This window comes from Podarcis raffonei, chromosome 2, assembly GCF_027172205.1.
Source record: "Podarcis raffonei isolate rPodRaf1 chromosome 2, rPodRaf1.pri, whole genome shotgun sequence".
NCBI lineage: Eukaryota > Metazoa > Chordata > Lepidosauria > Squamata > Lacertidae > Podarcis > Podarcis raffonei.
The window spans coordinates 73,914,170-73,934,415 of record NC_070603.1 but is presented as its reverse complement, the minus strand read 5'-3'; the positions used below and the strand labels follow the sequence as shown (position 1 = coordinate 73,934,415).

Here is a 20,246-nt window from a genome sequence, read left to right as displayed (position 1 = left end):
TTTGGCTGCTAGCAAGCACATTCCAAGCATTTTATTCCATAAGAACCCTAAAAGTTTTAAAACAAAATAGTACTCATACTTACTCATTACCCCAGTCCAAACGTACAGTGAGGTGTCTCTTGACTTCTCGCACTTGGTCCTGGGTCAAATGACCAGATAGTAGCTGTCTGCGAAGATCAATCAGTTCGTTCATCACATGCCGCAGTTTGTAAAAGAGATCTATCTTATGTTTCTGTAAAGGTTTTATTTGGGAGAGGGAGTGGTGGGAGAAAGAAAGAAAAATAAACACTTTAGTTGGGTGATTTAAAACCAACTATATTATATATACAGTAAATGTAAAACTTTTGATTGCATATGTGTTGCAGGAAAAACAATTAAGTCCGGAGGAGTCGATGCATTAGCCTGTCATGGGAGGTGGGGGTAGTATTGTGGAACTATAAACACTAACAGATTTATTGCAACATAAGTTTTTGTGTATTAGTCCACTTTATCAAATGCATGAAGTGTTAACGCAAGTCAGCAGATGCACAAGGAAAGAAACAATATTGCTATATGCACCCCACTCTCTGAGTCGCGGGATACTCCAGCAGTGCCAGTGCTTATCCAGGGTTTGGTTTCTGTTGAAGGAAGGTCAATGGAGACTGTGGCATCTTTAGAATATATGGTTCCATTTATAGAAATATACAACTAGAGAATAGGATGCAGGGGTCACATAGAATCATAGAGTTGGAAGAGACCACAAGGGCCATCGAGTCCAACCCCCTGCCAAGCAGGAAACACCATCAGAGCACTCCTGACATATGGTTGTCAAGCCTCTGTTTAAAGACCTCCAAAGAAGGAGACTCCACCACACTCCTTGGCAGCAAATTCCACTGTCGAACAGCTCTTACTGTCAGGAAGTTCTTCCTAATGTTTAGGTGGAATCTTCTTTCTTGTAGTTTGGAACCATTGCTCCGTGTCCGCTTCTCTGGAGCAGCAGAAAACAACCTTTCTCCCTCCTCTATGTGACATCCTTTTATATATTTGAACATGGCTATCATATCACCCCTTAACCTCCTCTTCTCCAGGCTAAACATGCCCAGCTCCCTTAGCCGTTCCTCATAAGGCATCGTTTCCAGGCCTTTGACCATTTTGGTTGCCCTCCTCTGGACACGTTCCAGTTTGTCAGTGTCCTTCTTGAACTGTGGTGCCCAGAACTGGACACAGTACTCCAGGTGAGGTCTGACCAGAGCAGAATACAGTGGCACTATTACTTCCCTTGATCTAGATGCTATACTCCTATTGATGCAGCCCAGAATTGCATTGGCTTTTTTAGCTGCCGCGTCACACTGTTGGCTCATGTCAAGTTTGTGGTCAACCAAGACTCCTAGATCCTTTTCACATGTACTGCTCTCAAGCCAGGTGTCACCCATCTTGTATTTGTGCCTCTCATTTTTTTTGCCCAAGTGCAATACTTTACATTTCTCCCTGTTAAAATTCATCTTGTTTGTGACAGCATTAACACTCCAACATCTTGCTTCCCCATTAGGTTTCCAGGGAAGCCCCAAGCTCACAGCTTTGGGTTCAGCACAGAGCATACATGTCGCTCTCTCTCCAAACTCCAGCATCAACCAATCTCCCAATCTCTAAATTCTCTATGAATTCCCCTGGCCTATTGTTCTCCTTCCTAGGATGAAACATCATCCAGCCAGGTGAGAGGAGTGGGGAAATGCTTACTCCTCTTCCAGGAGAGCACCATCACTTAGTTGTTACTATGGCAACATAGCTCACTTTTTGAGAAGCTGATGAGAACACTTGGTCAGTCAGCTCAGGCCATTAACTTACAAAGAGACTGACTGGTTCAGCAGCAGCTTCTACTAGATTTTAAACCTCACTGGATACAGAGAGAAATGCAAGCCTTGAACATACTTACAAATGTCATTCACAGATTCCAGCTACACCCCCCCAAAAAAACCCACCCTCTAACAATATATATTGCGCATACACACAGAGAGACAGATCTAGGGATTATTGGGGGAGTGAGAGAGATGGGGTCAAATGGCAATGAAATGCAACAAGTACAACCTGTGCAAATTCTATATAAGCATAAGCAAAGTGAGTGATCATTCTCTACAGCTATAGTTGGTGATAAAACAATCATTCCAGCTTTGCTAAATAACATTTGTAGTAAGACAGGATGCGGTTGTCTTTATTGGCACGTAAACAGAATCAAACCTTGATTAATTATAATTCTGGAGTCCCCATTTGCTGAACAATGACAATTTTCAGGTCCGCAGTAAAGTGTCCTGGGGGATTTATATGTTCTCCCTTTGTTTTCTGAATGTTGCCATTTCTAACGTTAGAGTGTTTATTATTTTGTGTAGCAACTGGCCTGCTTTTCCTATACAGAACACAGAAGAGCATTGTTGGCAGGTGACAGCATATATCATAATGGAAGATGAGCAAGCAAATAAGCTCCTGATGTAGTGGCTGGTGCCAAATGTTCTCGGAGCAGCCCTGCTTGTGTAGACATGGGGAAAGCATCTGAGTTTACTGCAACCTCTGGTCCCTGCTATTGTGCTTCAGTAAAAGTGGTTATTTAGTAAAAGTGGTTATTCCAGGTTAGGGGTCTGTCTATCTGTAAGCAAAGGCAGATCTAGTACACAAGATCAGGGACCAGGATGGGCTGTAGAGCACTGATGTTATGTAAGGAGTGGGGTTTTTTGTGGAACACTGTAGGTCAGGGGTAAACAGATTTAGGCATGTTGGATCAACTTTGTTCTTTACTAGAACATCAGGATCCACTACTGAATCCACATACATTTAAAATTAAACAGGGTGCACATTCTGGATGTAGAATTTTTATTCAGCATCAGAAATGACCTGTGACTGCAGTCCTTTCATACAAATTCTATTCCTTTGCTCATTTCACCTAATTTAGGTGAAAAAAGCAATTTTGTTGCTAGTTGCTAAACAATTGGGAACCAGTAGATCCCTATCCACCCCTGCTAATTCTTGCTATAGGTGACAAACACAAACCCAGAATATAAAGTGACTATTTATGACCTACAACTCCCTGTAACAACCAGTCTTTACAAAATAATGCACTGCATTTTTAATTTGTTCCTTGGCTTGTTTTGTGGTTGCCATATAAGGTAGATGAAACACTTTCCACTGTGTGAAAGAGAAGGAAAGTTAATGCTGCCATGCAAAATGTCACTCATCTGGTAGCAAGGGCCGTGTAACACTCACTTCTAGGCAAATAACAGATCCCTCATCCTTTATTAATTTCTACGTTGCCGCAAGCAATGAGTTTTGACATCTTTTAATATCACTGCAGGGGCTGACCTCTGTAAAAGGAGTATAACTGGTATATTTCAACAGAAATTTATTAAGCTCCTTAAACAATTTTATTTTGCCACGTCAAATAAAAACAAAACCTATCAATGTGAGGGAACACTATGACAGTTGGTTTCCCCCATTTGCTGTGGAGGAAACAAATTATTCAGTCATTGTTTTAGAGGAAAGCAGAAAATTGCCACGGGCTAAGTACATGATATGTATGTGTGTGTGTGTGTGTGTGTGCGCGCGCGCGCTAAAGCCCTTCAACAGCTTTGGTGCAATTCAACATGGAACAAACATGTGACGTAATCCTGCACCCTCTCCACTCCTTTACCTGGCTAATTATCTTTACAGTGATCTAAAAGCAGCGGGCCTCCTTGCTTCTTCCCAGGCCCAGAAGAGAGCACAAGAAGCCTGGAATTTCAGGAGAAAAGCTCTGTTTTGACAATCAGTAGTCATTTCTTCCAAGCTTCAGTATTACATTTGTTCTATGTATGAGCCAGGGATAGCCCTTTATGGTGCCCTCATGTTGCTAAACTTCCATCATCTCTGCCCATTGGTCATGCTGGCTGAGAAAACAGCTTAAAGACTTGAACTGCAGAATTCACAAGCCATTTTCCTAATGTCATTGTTTTTATACATAATATTGAAATCCCATCTTTTCAAGGAATTTAAAGCAACATATATGTGACTCCTAGGATAATCTCATACGGAGGTACTGATGTGGCCTAGATCGACCTAGATTCAGAGATGGAGCTATTACAGGAACCTTCTGCGGTCCATGAGAATAGCCTTAAGGTGTATGATATAGATTCCCCTCCTTCTCTTCCTCCCTAATTTTAGCCAGTAAACAAGGAAGTAGGAATGCAGCAAAAAGCACTCATATTTTCCCATTTTCTAAAAACAATTAAACCAGCAATAAATGAAAGCAAAACACAGCAACAAAAATGAAAAGTGTACTCCATCACACATGGTGTAAAATGTAACAATAAAAGGTTCAAAAAAGAAACATGACAATATGTTTTAAAGAAGAAATGTTTAAAGTAAAATTCCAGCTACAAGGCTTTCCTACAGCTATGATGAAAAAATGAGCTAGTAGTTACATAGGCTTGTTCGATTTCTAGAAAAGTCTTCCTATTACTAACATGTATTTTATTTTGCATGTGTTTCATGAAATATGTAAAAAAAACACCTAGTTAAATAGTTATAGGATAAAAGAACATAAAAACTGCAATCTTAAATGAGAAGTTTTTATCATTCAAATCTGGCTTCGTGCAAATCTGTAACTAAAAATATCATCAAATATTAAGGCATCAAATAATTAGCAAGCCAAGAAGAGTTGTTCACCGGTGGACATTCACTTTGCCAACCAGCCTACGAATACAGACCAAGGCCCCAGCTCTTACTATTTATTAAATTTGTGTCCCTTCCTACACAAAACTCTCCAAGCAAATAACAGCAACAATGAACACAAAACAAATACAATAATACAAATAAATCAGTTAAAAAAACAGTACACTAAAAGTTCACCCACACAAAATACTATCACAAGGCCCAGTGTGAAATGCTTACAGCCCTTGACTTGGCAGCTGGTCAGTAACTTTATTTATACGTATTATTATACCTATTTCAATTCACTTACCACATATAACTGTTTCCAGAGGACAGCCCATTCCTGGAGTGTTGCTGTAACTTCAGTGATAACAGAATCTTCAAGTGGAACAACTGTTTCATACTGTCTGTAAATTTAACCAAAGCTCCCATGAAACTATTGTAACGATTATAATACACTTTGAAAAATTATAACTTTCACCTTCTCCTAGTTTTAAAGGAGTACTCACAGTTATTCATATTGCACTAAATTGGATCCGGACTAAAAAATTAGTTGCTTTCAGTTATTACTGAAATCAGTGGGACTTAGTTCATCCTTAACTTGTCCCATGGATTTTGTGGATCCAAGTTCACCTAATGTTGGGCGCAATCCAAGTCTGCTTGGTACCAGTGTCCCCGTGCCCAGCTGTGCTGGCCTCTGCTGGCCTATCCCTGCAAACTGATGCTGGTGTCGCATTGCCAGCACAGATTTCAATATTCTGCCTGCTGAATGGGTGGGCAGAAATGCTGTCGGAGGGATTCCTGCTAGTGGCAGTCAGCAGGAAGTCCTGAAATGGGGTATTCCTGAAGCGGGAAGGAGGTAAGGAGGTCCAGGAGCCATTGGACCCTGAGCCAGTCCCTCTGCCATCATGCAATAGCATCAGGCCAGAGCTAAGCTTGATCAATCCACCTGCTGCCCGCCACCCACTTCACCTTCCACCTCAGCCAGTGTTTTATTTTTATCTGCTGCTTAGTGGGTGGGAGTATCATGTGGTTTATTGCTAGTATGCTGGCAAAGTTTTCTATCACTGTTTATGCGGGAACTGGTTTTTGTTTTGATTTTTAAATATATATTGTATGGTATGTTAATGTTTCATATGAATTTTTCTTTCTATTCTTTTTTATGGTATAATTTATTTATGTTTACGACTTTCAGTTTAAGTTACTTGAAGATCTTTTAAAGTGGCAAGCAACAAGTTTAATAATAAGCAAATATTAAACCTGCTCATTTATCAGGATTGTATCTAATTGTGGGTTGTTGTTTTTAACCACAAAGGTATCAATTTATTGATCATCAGGAAGCATACTCACCCTCTGTTGCTGACAACTGCCTTTTTCAAGTGAATATAATTAATAGGAAAGATCCCCTACAAGAAAAAAAAATCTACTTAAGTGAAAAAGTTAAGGAAGCGCAATTTAACAGAACCTTCTCAAGTAACAATTTGCTACAGAAAATATGGAATCATTAACAACTTTCAAAAATAATATTGCTTTTGAATCAAACATGAAACTTATAATAATTCCTGGAAAGTTGCAAAACACAATTGCACATGTTTACTCTGCCAAAAATGGTCATGTTCAGTACGCAGACCTCTTTAATAGTGTGCCGGGGCAAGTACAAGCCTTAGTTATTAATAAATATATACTGTAAACATAAATGTCCTGTCCAGCAAGGGGGTCATTCCGAAACAAGTGATCCAGTTTTTAATGATCTTTTTACCTCATGTCGTCCAATTTTCTTAAAATTTTGGCCTTGCCGGACTACACAAAAATAGTAAAAGTTCAGTCCAGAATTGAGATATTTCAAATCTAAAATTACCAATCTCTTCAGAACTTCATGGGCTTTAATATGATATGTCACAAGATGGACTTACTTTAAATTATAAAGTTAAGTTATAAAATTTAACATTTCCAAAAGTGATTTTAAAAATATGATAAAAAAATTTCCAAAAAAGTATTATTTCATATTTTTAAGAGTTTCCTGAAAAAATTCATCTTGGGATCTCAATAAGATCACATTTAAAAAACATATTTTGTACATAAATGTCTGCCTTATTGGATTCTATTTAGGATAAACGGGTCTTCTAGGAAAAGAATATAACAGATTAAAGGTAAAGGTAAAAGGTAAAGGACCCCTGGACAGTTAGGTCCAGTCAAATTCGACTATGGGATACGGCGCCCATCTCCACTTTCAGGCCGAGGGAGCTGGCATTTGTCCACAGACAGCTGTTCCGGGTCATGTGGCCAGCATGACTAAACCGCTTCTGGCGCATGGAACACTATGATGAGTGTCAGAGAGCATGGAAACGCCACAGTGGTACCTATTTATCTACTTGTGCTGGTATGCTTTCGAACTGTTAAGTTGGCAGGAGCTGGGACAAAGCAAAGGGAGTTCACCCGATCACGCAGATTTTAATTGCCAACCTTACGATCGGCAAGCCCAAGACACTCTGTGATTTAGACCACAGCACCACCCAAGACTTCAAACCATACTATCAGTTACTTCAGGCATTTCTTTAAAAAGTTATTCAATTATATGCAAAGCTGCAATACTTATCTGGCTAAGTAGCTGCCCTACATATTTCCACAAGGACAGTTCTTTTTCAGAAAGCTGAGCCATGATTTCCCCTGGAATCCCCCGACTTGAACACGGCCTTGTAAGCTTCACTAATGTACTCCCACAACTATCTAGCTATGGATGAGTTAGAGGCCTTTGACCCTTAAGAAACGCATGCAGCTTTGGACTTCCTAGTGGCTACTGTTTTATCCATGTAAAAATGAAACCCTCTTCAGAGATTTACTTTATGCCATACTTTCTCCTAAGTAGGTACTGAGGTAGAGCAAACTAGAGTATTACTTCCTAAGATTGAAATATTTCTGGCATGAAAAATGTAGCATCACCTTATCTTTTTTTTTTAACCCCACAGAGGTCAGGAAGTGACCCCAACTCAGACACTCTCCTGCCAGACCACAAAGAAAATAGTCTTTGGTATAAGTTCCGATGGGGAGACTATAGCCATGGGTTCAATGGGAGGCCCCAGTGGAGCACTTATGACCCAGTTCCAGTTCCAATTAGGGGGTAAGTGGACTGGTGGATAAAGCAGTGTAACTCCTTTAAAAACCTATATATGTAAAAGTGGTAAGAAACAGAATCATCCTCACTGGAGCCCAAAACAGGGTGTGCAGTAGCTGTCTGCCTCTTCAAGGCACTTGTACTGAAGTCCTCATTAACAAAGTCCTGTAAAAACTCTAAGAAAAAATGTCCACCTCTATCATTGCTATTCATGTGCCTCCACAGACTTGGTTCATCAACTCCCTTTATGAAGCAAGCAAAATTTCCAACATCCCCTTGAGATATCTGCACTGCCTTAGCTACAGCCTCTCAACCTCCAGCTAACTAGATGTTCTGCAGATCTAGATGTAAGACTTGGATGCTGGGCTAGGAGATCCTTACTGGCTGTAACCTCCAATGCTTTTTTCACAGGCATCTCCAGCAGCTCTAGTAACCACAAACTCCTTTGACACTGCTATCAGGATGGTGTCTGTTCCTTGATGCTTGATCTATTTGAGCACATCTACAATAGCTTGTTGAATAGCTTTTTAAAAAGACATAATATATATATATTAAGCATTTTGCCTCCAGTGCATTTTTGTCTTCTGTTTCCAGTCACTGGAATCTTGACATGAACCTCTGGACCCACTTGCCTGAATGGCTCACAAATAGATCTGTCATTGGTTTCTTGAAATGTTTGTCTTAAAAGGTCAGTGGGTACAGAGTCTGCTCAAAGTCCCAAACGGTCAAGCATCTCAGCTCTTCTTATTCACCTCAAATCCATGACATAAGCAGGAAAGCATGGTCTGAATGTCACTTAGACTTTGGCTCCTGGACTTGGAATGCATCTGGATGTTGTCCAAAGACTCCTTTCATCTTCAAAATGAACCGTCTTGCTGAGCAGCACTTTGGTGAAAATCCTGGCAACTGCACTTAAGGACTTATCAAAGGACTCCAGAAAAAGAACAACAAAGGTTTGCCTAGTCCCTGAGGAAAACTACATTGACAGTATCAGGCTTCCCCTCCTTGGTATCAGTCTGTGGTTAGCTGTAAGGTCTTGACTTTCTTGCAGATAAGTCTGGTGAAAAAAGTTCTTTCTTTTGTTTAGGTTGTTCCCCTTTCTCTTCTGAGAGCTCTCCCTTCTCCATGTGGGAAGTCTCACAGGCGATGGACCTAACCAAGGAGGCAGACTAGGGAGGAACCAAGACCCCTAGAATGCCCCACTCCCAAACCAGAGAAAGGAGGAATAACCTGAATACAGGTTTCCATTTTAGCCAACTCATCAGAAATCCAAGGAAGCAGCTCCTTAGGAGACTTCCAAGTGTTCTTGTGTCTGCAGCAGCTGGAACTGGAATAAGAGCTATCTACACTATCTGAGGCCAAAGCTGAGCTGAGGAACCTGTACTTCCTCTGGAGACCAGCCCCTGGAGCGGTTGAGTGCCTTTCCTCCCATTTATTACTTCCTGCAGGGGCAGATTTTGGTAATCTTTGGTAATATGATGCCCTGAGTGAGGACAAAATTTGGTGCCCCCAAATGGATCTTCTTAATTATGGATCTTCTCAGTTTTGCACTCCTTGGACACCCACAACCCTAACCCTAACCCGAAATCTGACGTTGCTTCCTGCAGGGAGAAATGGAAGCTCTACTGCAACATGATGCCCAATACTCTCCTGGTGTCTCCAGCCCTGATGGGTGTGGAATCTTCCTTTTGACAACTCTTCCTCCGATATTATCTCTTCCCTCGACATCCTACCGCCTGCTCAGAACAAAGAATAAAGCAAAGGACAGCTAAAGCACCCTTCTGCTATTTGCCAGGACAGAAGGAAAAAGCAAATGGCAGCAAGAAAACCTTGGGTGTTGGTATGATGCAGTATCTGCTCCACATGGCCTGCAAGTGCACATTCTGTCTCACTCCTCTTAACCCAGCCCTGTGGAGAAGGTAGGAAGAGCTGGACTGGTGCAGGAAAGATGAACACTGTAGCGCACACAAAGCTCAAAGGCCCTCTCATGCCTCACAATTCCTCAGTGGGGGCAAGGTCTTAAGGGAAAGGCCAGCAAAGGAAAAGATGAAGCAGTAAACTGCTTGCTTGTGGGAAAATAGGGGCCCCAGTACTGTTCAGCCCTCAAAGTATAGTTGTGTGGGTGGGGATGCAAAATGATTATCCCCAAAGTCTCATGTAGCAGAAGCCAAGCTGAGGCTGGGGTCCTCTCTCTCTTTTCCTCCCTACTCAGCCATGTGGAGGCTGGGAAAGCTGACCAAAATTACCTCCACCTCACCTGTGCTTGTAAACCCTCAATCCTCTAGAGGGCAGTTGGAGAGAAGATCAGAGGAATAAAGATAAGAAATAGGAAATAAAAGCACAAGCACTGTGTGTAGGGCTCTGGGGAAGCAAGAACGGATAATTCTTTCTAATCCAGAAACAAGGCCAGTCTGGGAGCTCTGTCCCAGAAGAGAACTCAAATTTAAAATCTGCCCCATCTCCTGCTGATTGGAGGGCGCCAATCCTGAAGGTTCTTTAAATGCCCTCCCTACTCTACCAGAGCTTTCCTTTTTTAAGGCTCTGGCAACATAGGTTTGTGTGGGCAGGCATGGTAGTAAAATCCATCAATCAATCAATAATATGTTACAGTAACTTTATAAATGTTTATTTATATTGGATTTGTTAAAACAGAATCTAGACTCACCTTCACATTAGGTTTCTTTATTGAAACTCCTCTGTACCATCCTGAAATACAACAAAATATGCCAGATTAAATTCTTTCTGAAGCTAAAAATAAATACATAGAGCAATTAAGAACTCAAAACTGTTACTCACTTACCATTCCAAGGCAGTACACAACTTATTCTGACAGTGTCTCTAGTAAGATATTTGGACTCCTCCTTTTCTTTTCTTTTCTTTTCTTTTCTTACATTTTTAGAGAACCAACTAAAACTCTTGGGTTTAAGTTGACCCAACCTATTGGTTTTAGCTTACAGAGCTTGGCAGGCATAGGAGGATCCAGGTATCAGACTACTGTTTGATGAAACCATCCAGACAGTATGTTGGAAAATATTGGTGGGAGGGTGGTGAGGTCTATCACTACATCATCATCATCAATTATTTTTACTCCACCTTTTCCTCTGATGGGACTAGATGGACAGATACCATAGGTAACCATCATAAATTTGGGTGTATCAGGGGCATGTCAGCCCCCAAAATCAACAGAACCCAAGCAACACAGGAAACTGCCAAATATTGAGTCAGACCACTGGTCCATCTAGCTGAACATTTTCTGCTGATTGACAGCAACTTTCCAGGAGTTTCAGTCAGGAATCCCAATCCTACCTGGAGACATCAGAGCTTTTTGCATGTAAACCACTGAACCATACATTCTCCTTACAAAGCACCACTCCAAGAGCCCTTAAATGGATCCTCAGTGAATAGCAGAAAGCCTCCCTCACTTTCCCAAAGTATGCATCATGCTTGTTGTTTCCAGTACCAGCCAGAAAGCCAATATCATAGCAAAATAAAACCAAACACACCACGAAAATATTAAGAGGAAGGTAAAACCACCACAGTGTTAAAGGTCAAAACCTCCTCATCCTACTCACTGTGCACAGCTATGGCTCTCTGGGAAACAGGGAACCAGCAATATATGTCTGCAAAAAACTGACCATTAGATCTGCTTGAACAGGAGAATTTTAACCTGTCATTTCAAGTAGTAGGCTCAATCCCTTCTCTTCTTCATGAATAAAAGTCTTAAAGTCCCTCCCCACCTACCCTTTCACATTGTACACAACAGCACTGCTGCCGGGAGAAGTCTGAGTAGTGGGCATTTAGAAGAAGAAGTACTATAATGCACACAAACCATCTCTGGAGGGAGAAGAATACAAAAAAGAGGCTTAAAAGAGGAAGAATTATTTGCAATCTTGGGTGAAAAACTTTAGTTGGGTAGTCTGGAATATCTCTCAGCTTTCTAGAGAAGGATCCGCCTGACAGAAGTCTAAGGTACCTTCAATAGCTAAACCAACCTGCGGGACCAAATGGAAGTGACGTTGCTGATCGGTCACAGAAAGTCCCTCCCCCCAAATTCATTTTGCCTTTGCAGACGACTGACAGCTTACAAACTCTACCACCTGCCCAACTAAAAGAAAGTCATTTTCATTTCTCCTTCTACTTGATACTTGGATTCTCTCCACTATTCAAAAGGACATCCCATGTTGTATAACAAACAAACAAAAAAACTATCCAAAAAGCCAACTTCCCTCTCATCTCTGAAAGCGTTGGAGTGGAGTTCCCCACTTCACTTCCCCTCTCATGGCAATGAAAACAATGCAGTTTAAATCTCTTCATCCAGATTTTTGCACTGCTATCTTGCCACCGCTTCCTCCATAGCCCCCAACAGTTCACACTATCAATTTCTGATATTAAATTGAGCTTCAGAAGGGTGATCATCTTGGCAAAAGGAGAGATGACCAGAGTCCTTTGGAAAGTGCACAAGCTCTTCAGAGAATGCCATGTGGTTCAAAAATGCTAAAGTGCTTCTGAGGATGCTCAAGTGCTGTTGAGAGTACCCAGGCGATGTACAGAATGCAGAGCACTTCTGAAAGCAAAGCAGAGGGGCAAAGGTGGAGCAGTGATGCTGCACACAAAAGGCTGTAGGTGTTGAATGCTGCTGGAGTGGGAATGAGGCAGGGCCTCTGAGGAGTTTAAAGGTTTTACAGGCTGGCGCCAGCTTGTAAATAATCAGCTCCCCATCTCTGTTTTAAATAGTCTCAGGGCTTCTCAGGGTTGCCGACTGAAATCAGAGAAATATTGACAAGAGAAGACTAGATAGATTTTTGGATTGAGAAGCAGATCACTCTTCAGGCAAGACTCAAGAAGCTGACAACCAATCTATTTCTCAAGAGCCAGCAACAGAATCTGGGCAAATGACCAGGAAGGAGAAGGTAACAGGAGCAGGATAGCTCAGGTAGAAGTGTCTCTTTGCCGTAAAATAGCAAGCCTGAAAGCTCCTTTATAACTCCAGGCTGCACACGTTCCAGACCGGCTAACCCATTACTGAGTGGGTAAGTGCATTCAGTGTACCAAGTTGCCAGCTGGTTTGCTGCAGATATCCACCTGCATGAAAAATAGGAGACTCTAGGACATCAGGGGCTTTGTTCTTTACTATTCAAATGTGGCTCTCTTTTATTTATTTTGTTGAATTAAACATTATTCACTCCTGATATGTGAGTAGCATGGCAAATCACCCAGTCAAAATTGCTTCTTAGGTTTTCTAGATGACAATTACACAAGCAACAAAAATCCTTCATAGTTTATGAACCAGGCCTTTGGTAGTCTAAGGGTTACATGTATCTAAAGAAATAAAAATGACTAATTTATACAAATTGATTGTGAAACTCTCTTGACAGTTAATAAGTAATTGAAAAGTGGAATTCTGACTAGCTAAAACACAACCCTTTTAACTCAAAACAGAAATTCATGTGGTTTGCTCCATATATTCACAAAAATGCATATTTACCTAAAAAGATAAATGGAAGATTTATCCAAGTATACCTTAAGCTCCTTTTTCTAGGAGTTTAGCAACCAATTTAATAATGCACTAAAAAGAAAACTGTGCAATCCTATCCATGTTTACTCTCAGGGGATTGATTCAATGCCGAATAAGTGCACATAGGATGTGCACTGCCATCTTATGTTGTTTTGAAAAGTTCACCATTTAAGATACTAAAAGCTTGCAATGTTTGCCACAAAATATACTAAAAGCTCAATATATAGGGCATGGAGGGAAAAATATAGACATGTTTTGCTTATTGCAAACATCATGTGTCATTAGACTATTTTCAATAACATATGGAAAGTTGTTACTGGAAGCAATAGCAGTATGGACATATCTAACATAATTCACTAACCAATTTAGATATATTTCTGAAGTCAGTTTGATCAAGGTTCTTGCTAGACACTGTTACCACAAGATAATGAGGCCAGGGTTCAAATATTTGTAGACAGATGGTTAATAAACATGGTGACCCCCTTTCTGACTGGATTACAACCAATAATGCTCCAGCCATTATACTAGAAAGTGGGTCAGAGTAGGTTTTAGTAAGCATTTGAATAATCATGGTTCCCAAATGAGTCATTGAAATATAGGTTCTCAAACTGTGGGGTTCATCCTTCTCTGTCTCTCTCTCTCTGTCTCTCTCTCTCTCTCTCTCTCTCTCTCTCTGTCTGTAGATCTCCAACAGGACACAAAAGAGTTGGATTTTTCCTACCTGTTGGAAAACAAGGAGCTACAGAAGCTGGAGTTTGCTTTATTCTGTATAATCAGCAGATTAGGTGCTCAGGAGGATGCAAAGGAACACAGCAAAAGGCAAAACAGATTCTCCTATATCTGAATGTGCAATACAAATGAAGCACCCACCTCTCTGGTTGAACTACTAGCCAAAAAGCAGAAACACTACAACACTACTTCATGCATTGCCCCTTTCTTATCTTGCCTTTTTTATTCTCCATTTGGCTGCATGGAGGAGGGGAACAGCTGAATGAAAGAGAGAAGGGCTTCGCTGCAGTGCAGCTTACAGCTTTCTCCATTCAGTCAAGTAGAATAGATTCAGCAAGAGAGAAGACGTATTATACACTAGGGGTTGTACAAAGGGGGTCTCTTCAGAGAAAGGAAAGGCTCTAAAGATGTTGGAGGATAATGTGGCACAGAAACATGTGGCATTAGATTCATCACATCAGTATAACCATTTGAACGCAATAGCTGAGGCAGGAAACTCTCATATAAAGTAAAAATAAGCTAAATTCTGGCTGCTGCAGGAGCAGCCATAGCTCTCCATTTTCCCTTGCCCCCAGAAAGTGGATCAAGCAAATACATGTGGGAGGAGTGCTGCTGCTTTTTTTTTTTTTTTGAAGTCTTATATTATGTAAGTATGCCTAATAGATGGGCATACAATTCCAAATGTTATATTTCACTACACAGATGTTTGCTGTATGCATGTCCTTATACACAAGATCCAGGCATGCTCACAGGTACCTCTAGGTTGGGAGTTTAAGAAAGGTGAATTAAGTTCATATGTGACTGAATTCAAAGAGTTTGATAGGTACTACATTATAACCAAATTACTTTTAGTACATCTTACTCACCTTCACATTTTTCCAGGATCTGGACAGTTTCTCCCAGTTCCAGAACCAAGCCTTGTGGGACAGGCCCTCGAAAGCTGCATATAACTGGGGAGGAAATAGAAAAAGGTCAGAGGCTGAGTAGAATTACATAGTGCTACATAAAAATAGCAACTACATTCCTGTTTAAATTCCATTTATCTCAAGATTAGGAATGCCTTTGTGCCAAGATATTAGTTATGAATAATATCCCACCTTCATTACAACCACATGTATTTTTTTTAGTGGACACAACTAATTTTAAGACTCACAAAATAATAATTAATCTAATTCAACAATATAGGCATATAAATTTTGCTAAAATTCAAATTTGGTGTATACTGTATTCTTTATCAAAATCAAGCATTTAAAAAGGAACAATGTGTTATTGTATATGCAAAATCCAGCAACTGTCTCTTGGTTTGCATTACTAAACTAAATACCTTTAAACCCTGATTCATGGGCTTAGTGGTGGTGCGGATGAGCCACAGATATGAACTCCCTTCAGTTTTGCTTTTGGTTTTCCATCTACTGCTAACCATAGTTTGCTACAATGTTGAAACCAGCAAACTATGGTTTGCATAAAGCTGAATTGTAAACCAGTACTTTGGAGGATCATCTAAATCAGACCTTACTAAGAAGTTAAGAAAAGCCATGCTAAATCAGACCAAAGGCTCATCCGGCCACAATATTGTTATCAGTGCAGTCAACTAGATGCTAATGTCAATCCCACAAGAATGACATGAATTGAACAGCACTCTCATAATCTCCAGCAACTAGTATTCAGAAGCATACTTCCTCCAATCCTGGAGGTAATATATACTTCATGACTAGTAGCCATTGATAGCATTATCCTCTATGAATTTGTCTAATCTTTTTTCAAAACTACCCACATTGGTGGCTATTACGTATCTTTTATGGCTGCAAATTTCAATATGCACTATGGGAATAAATACTTCATTTTGCCTGTCCTGGGGCTTCCAACATTTAGCTTCATTAGGTGTCCATGGGTTCTAGAATTATGAAAAGGGGGGGAAACCACCCTATCTGCTTTCTTCGCACCATGCCTAAATTCATACACATCTACCATGTCCCTATACTCAACCTTTTTCTAACATTCCCCTTTCACTATTTTTCTGAACTAAAAAGCCTCAAATACTGTAACTTTTCCATACAGAAGAATTGTTCTGCACACTTGATTGTTATTATTGTCCTTTTCTGAACCTTTTCCAGCTCTGCAATATCTTTTTTGAGGTGCAGAGTCCAGAACATGATTCAAAGTGTGCTGACACCACAGATCAGAAAGCAATTATGATATTGGCAGTTTTACGTTTAATCCTTTTCCTAATGATCTCCAACATGGAATATACTTTTTTTCCACAGCTGCTGCATTATAGGTCAGCATTTTCATTGTTATTCACCATGACCCTGAGACCTCTTTCCTGGTTAGTCACTGACAGTTCAGACCCTATTCATGTATATGAAGTTAGGGTTTTTTCTGCTTCAATGTGCGTTAAATTTACACCTGCTTACGTTGGACTTCATTTGCCATTTTAATTCCCATTCAGCCAATCCCCTTTTTATTTTAACCACTCTAAACAATTTGGTAACATCAGTAAACGTGACTAATTCACTGTGGCTCATCTCTAGCTGCAGAGCAAGATATGAGAAAGATAAAAAGCACTATCTCCACTAGAAATCATTGGAAGGCCTCCAGGTCTGTGCATTTGTGTGTCTGTACAACCAGTCCACTAAACACAGCAGTGGACTTCCGACTTCTAAATTCAAAAGTCAGCTCTGCCATGTCTCCATTCATAAGATTACTGTGAAGTTAAGAAGATAACAACTGCATTCAAACGTAACACTAAACTATAGCTTGGCGGTACATGAATGAAAAACAGGCTCATGGGCTTTCCCCTCCAACTCTGCTGTGGCTGCAAAAGAGTAGTTCTGAAGCATCTGCTTTCATTTCAACTAACCACAGCTTGTTTTATCAAAGCAGAACAAACTGTGGTTGCTGTTAATTACCGTTCAGGTTTATTAAAATTTGTACGTCACTAGCCACAAAGAAGTCCCAAAGTGATTTAGAAATAAAGTAATATATATATAATAAAACCACATAAACATGATTAAAAACATGTCTATGTTTGTCCAAAGAAGTCAGAATAAAACCACATTTTGTCCTGATATGGGACAAAAGGACTAACTGTGATTAGTTGAAAACAGAATAATGTTTCAGATCTTCTTCCCACAACCATGCTGTAGGAAAAGGAGGGGAGGAAGAAGCCCAAGGTTCATGCACGTAGCACTACTCAATGGTTTAAGTGTTACATTCAAATGCAGCCCATGACTATAGTCCACAACTATTTAGGAGTAACCTTGTAAACCAAACCAAAATTCAAGGTATGAATGTCCCCTGCTCCATAAACTCAAGGCCTTGTTCCAGCTTCTTAACCTCAGCCATCCTGCTCCGGTTGCCTTCAACCAACCCTTGCCATTCTCCCAACTTCCAAAATACCAGAAAACAGGAAGGGAACCAGAATGGAAAGCTGGCATCATAAACTGTTCTGCACTATTATTTCATAGAATTGTGATAATAGTGACTGTTCTCTGTCTTCCTTCCAGACTTATAGGAAACAACAGAAGCTATTTATAGGATACAACTCAAGTTATTTTGGTACACAGGACTTCAGCCTAGTCCTCAAGTTTGCTCCTATGGAAAATCTCAATTAAGCATTTGGGGGGGTGGGGTGGAATCATACCATGTTAACCTTTTATCATTTACTATAAAATTGGCATTCATTTTATACACGTTTAAATTTGTAGCACTTCAATCCGAATAATTTAAAGCAGTTACATCTGTGTTCTAATAGTTTTTTATAATCACATAATATCTTTCTGGTATAAAATACCTAGAGCCCACAGAAAGTGAAATAATGATGGGCTTATTCAGCCATAAAAAACAGACCTATGCTCCAAGGCAGAGGCTCCCATCAGCTGCATTAGAATCTCTTAACAGATGCAACCATCCAAAAGATCAAATCATACACGACTGCATGTGCTCCAATACAATCATACCATCAATATTAACATCAGGATTTTATTTTATTACATTATTGACAGAATCCTGCTTATTTTAGAAAAAAAGGACTATAAATGTTGTGTCTCCACTGAAATTCAAAGCAACACCACAAAACTGAGATTACAGGTCAAATATTCCTTGATCTCCATCCTCCGAAAATCAACCTGAATTTGGAGCCCTGGCACCACATTTCTAAGTAATCCATTAGCCTGTTGTGTTCAAGTTCAACAAGCCTACATCCCTTTCCTTGGGGGCCCTCTTCTACACACAAATTAAGAGAACAGTTTACAACTGCATACAAAAATAACACATGGTAGGAAAAGGCCAGCATATTCCTTGTAAGTATACATGGTGCAGATTAAGAAATTGTTGCATACCACAGCCATAATTTTTAAACATGTTTCCACCTGCAACAGCAATGTTTAAGGTTGGGAAAGTGAAAGTGACCTGTTTCCTAGGGCCAAAATACTTTGAGCTACTTGGCCCTGGTTTCCAGGAAGCAGACTTCCATGAGTTGGCTATTTCCCCCTATAAGGGCTCTGCAATTTCTGTTGGAATGTTCTTGTTCATGGCTCTAGCCAGCTAGATATACTTTCTTCCAGCCATTGTTTAGCACTGCAGAATTTTTGGAAAACAACTCAAGAGACTGACTTGTATTCAGTGTGAGTTACACTGAAGTGCTATGCAGTGGTACTGAGGCATCTGATCAAGGCCTGTATTTTAAAATGAGCTGAAAGATATATTTGCAAATGTTTGTATGTTTCATGCCAGGCAGAAACCAGCTGGCTAAGTACTCTGGCAGTTGTTTATCTTCCTGCTCTCCTAAACAAGGGCCCCCCTGATTTATAGCAGTAGCAGGAAACAAGTTTCTCAAAGTTGTAAAAGGGAATTACAGGCTGGGAGCAAAGGTTATACTGACCCTACATATTACAGAATACAATCAAGCTGCAAAAACACTTAATTAAGAGTCGGTAAATAGTAAGATTTATTGTTTAACAGAAAATAATACCATGTGCCTCCCATCAGACTCTAGCCATATTTTCCTAAAGTTAAAGGGCTAGAGCTACTGGGGAAAGCAGGGGGCTGGGAAAGGGGGTGTAAACTGAAGAGGCTTCTTTTGAAGCTGTTTTTTACTGAGTTCCTCTTTACTTTGCAAAGGCCTTTTCTTCTAAAAAACTATGTTATGTATGAGATTTGTTGGCTTAATGTAATTATGCAAAGGATTTAGAAAGTAAGAAATGTTAGATTCTTATGTTAGATTCTTATTTCATTGATGGTGTGGGAGAATGTGAACCCAAGATCTCTGTTTAGATAGAATTTAATACCATGAGCCATCTGTTTTAGCCATTTGTTTTGGAATGCAGGGGCAACAGGGGCAAAAGGTGATTTGGTAATTAAGGTGCCTTGTCGAGGCAAATGTAAGATATACGGCTACTTGTCTGCCATTTATGGATAGAAGGAAATATAGCTCTTTGTCTCCCATAAAAGGTAATAGGAAATGGGTGTATCTTTTATGATTGGTTCTAGCAAACAGCCAATAGGAATTTCAACCAGGCTGATTGGACAGAGGCAGCCAAAGGAGGAGCAAGGGGGCTGGGCTGAGGAAATATTAAGTGCTGGCCATCAGGGCTGGAGTGGGCAGAGCTTTGGTAACCATATACCACTGTGCCTATCATTTATTTGTCTGACAAATAAATTATTATTTTAATTTCTCTATTGCTGCGTTGAATATTTCATTCCAGCTAAGCGTTAACCACAAGCAGGGTGCTACAGTACCTCGGGTTACATACGCTTCAGGTTACATACACTTCATGTTACAGACTCCACTAACCCAGAAATAGTACCTCGGGTTAAGAACCTTGCTTCAGGATGAGAACAGAAATTGTGCTCCGGCAGTGCGGCGGCAGCGGGAGGCCCCATTAGCTAAAGTGGTGCTTCAGGTTAAGAACAGTTTCAGGTTAAGAACGGACCTCCGGAACGAATTAAGTACTTAACCCGAGGTACCACTGTAATATGCCATTTTCTCCCAGTCACAACCCCTTCTAACCTGCAGTATGGTCAATGAACTGCATTTGCTTTGGAATGAGCAATAGCAAGGTAATTTAAGTTTCACACTAAATAAGAACAGAGCAAGAAAAAGAGTAAGAAGCCTTCTCTTTGGGGATTTGTTGAGTGGCTGGGGAAACCCAGCCAGATGAGTTTGGTATAAATAATAAAATTATTGTTGTTGTTGTTGTTGTAAACAAAAGCCTACAGTTACAATTACTTAAAACA

General features: G+C 40.3%; 1 protein-coding gene across 8 annotated transcripts in view; it reads right to left on the bottom strand.

The window, feature by feature from the left end:
- DOCK3 (dedicator of cytokinesis 3) overlaps positions 1 to 20,246 on the bottom strand; it is a 150,522-nt gene that overhangs the window by 116,168 nt on the left and 14,108 nt on the right. For all 8 annotated transcript variants that reach the window (XM_053377455.1, XM_053377456.1, XM_053377457.1 and 5 more), the window contains exons 2-6: positions 14,876 to 14,959; positions 10,431 to 10,471; positions 6,004 to 6,059; positions 4,964 to 5,060; positions 84 to 232 (exon numbers count right to left, since the gene is read on the bottom strand). In XM_053377455.1, the coding sequence (XP_053233430.1) occupies positions 84 to 232; positions 4,964 to 5,060; positions 6,004 to 6,059; positions 10,431 to 10,471; positions 14,876 to 14,959 (427 nt within the window). The remainder of the gene's footprint in view (positions 1 to 83; positions 233 to 4,963; positions 5,061 to 6,003; positions 6,060 to 10,430; positions 10,472 to 14,875; positions 14,960 to 20,246) is intronic.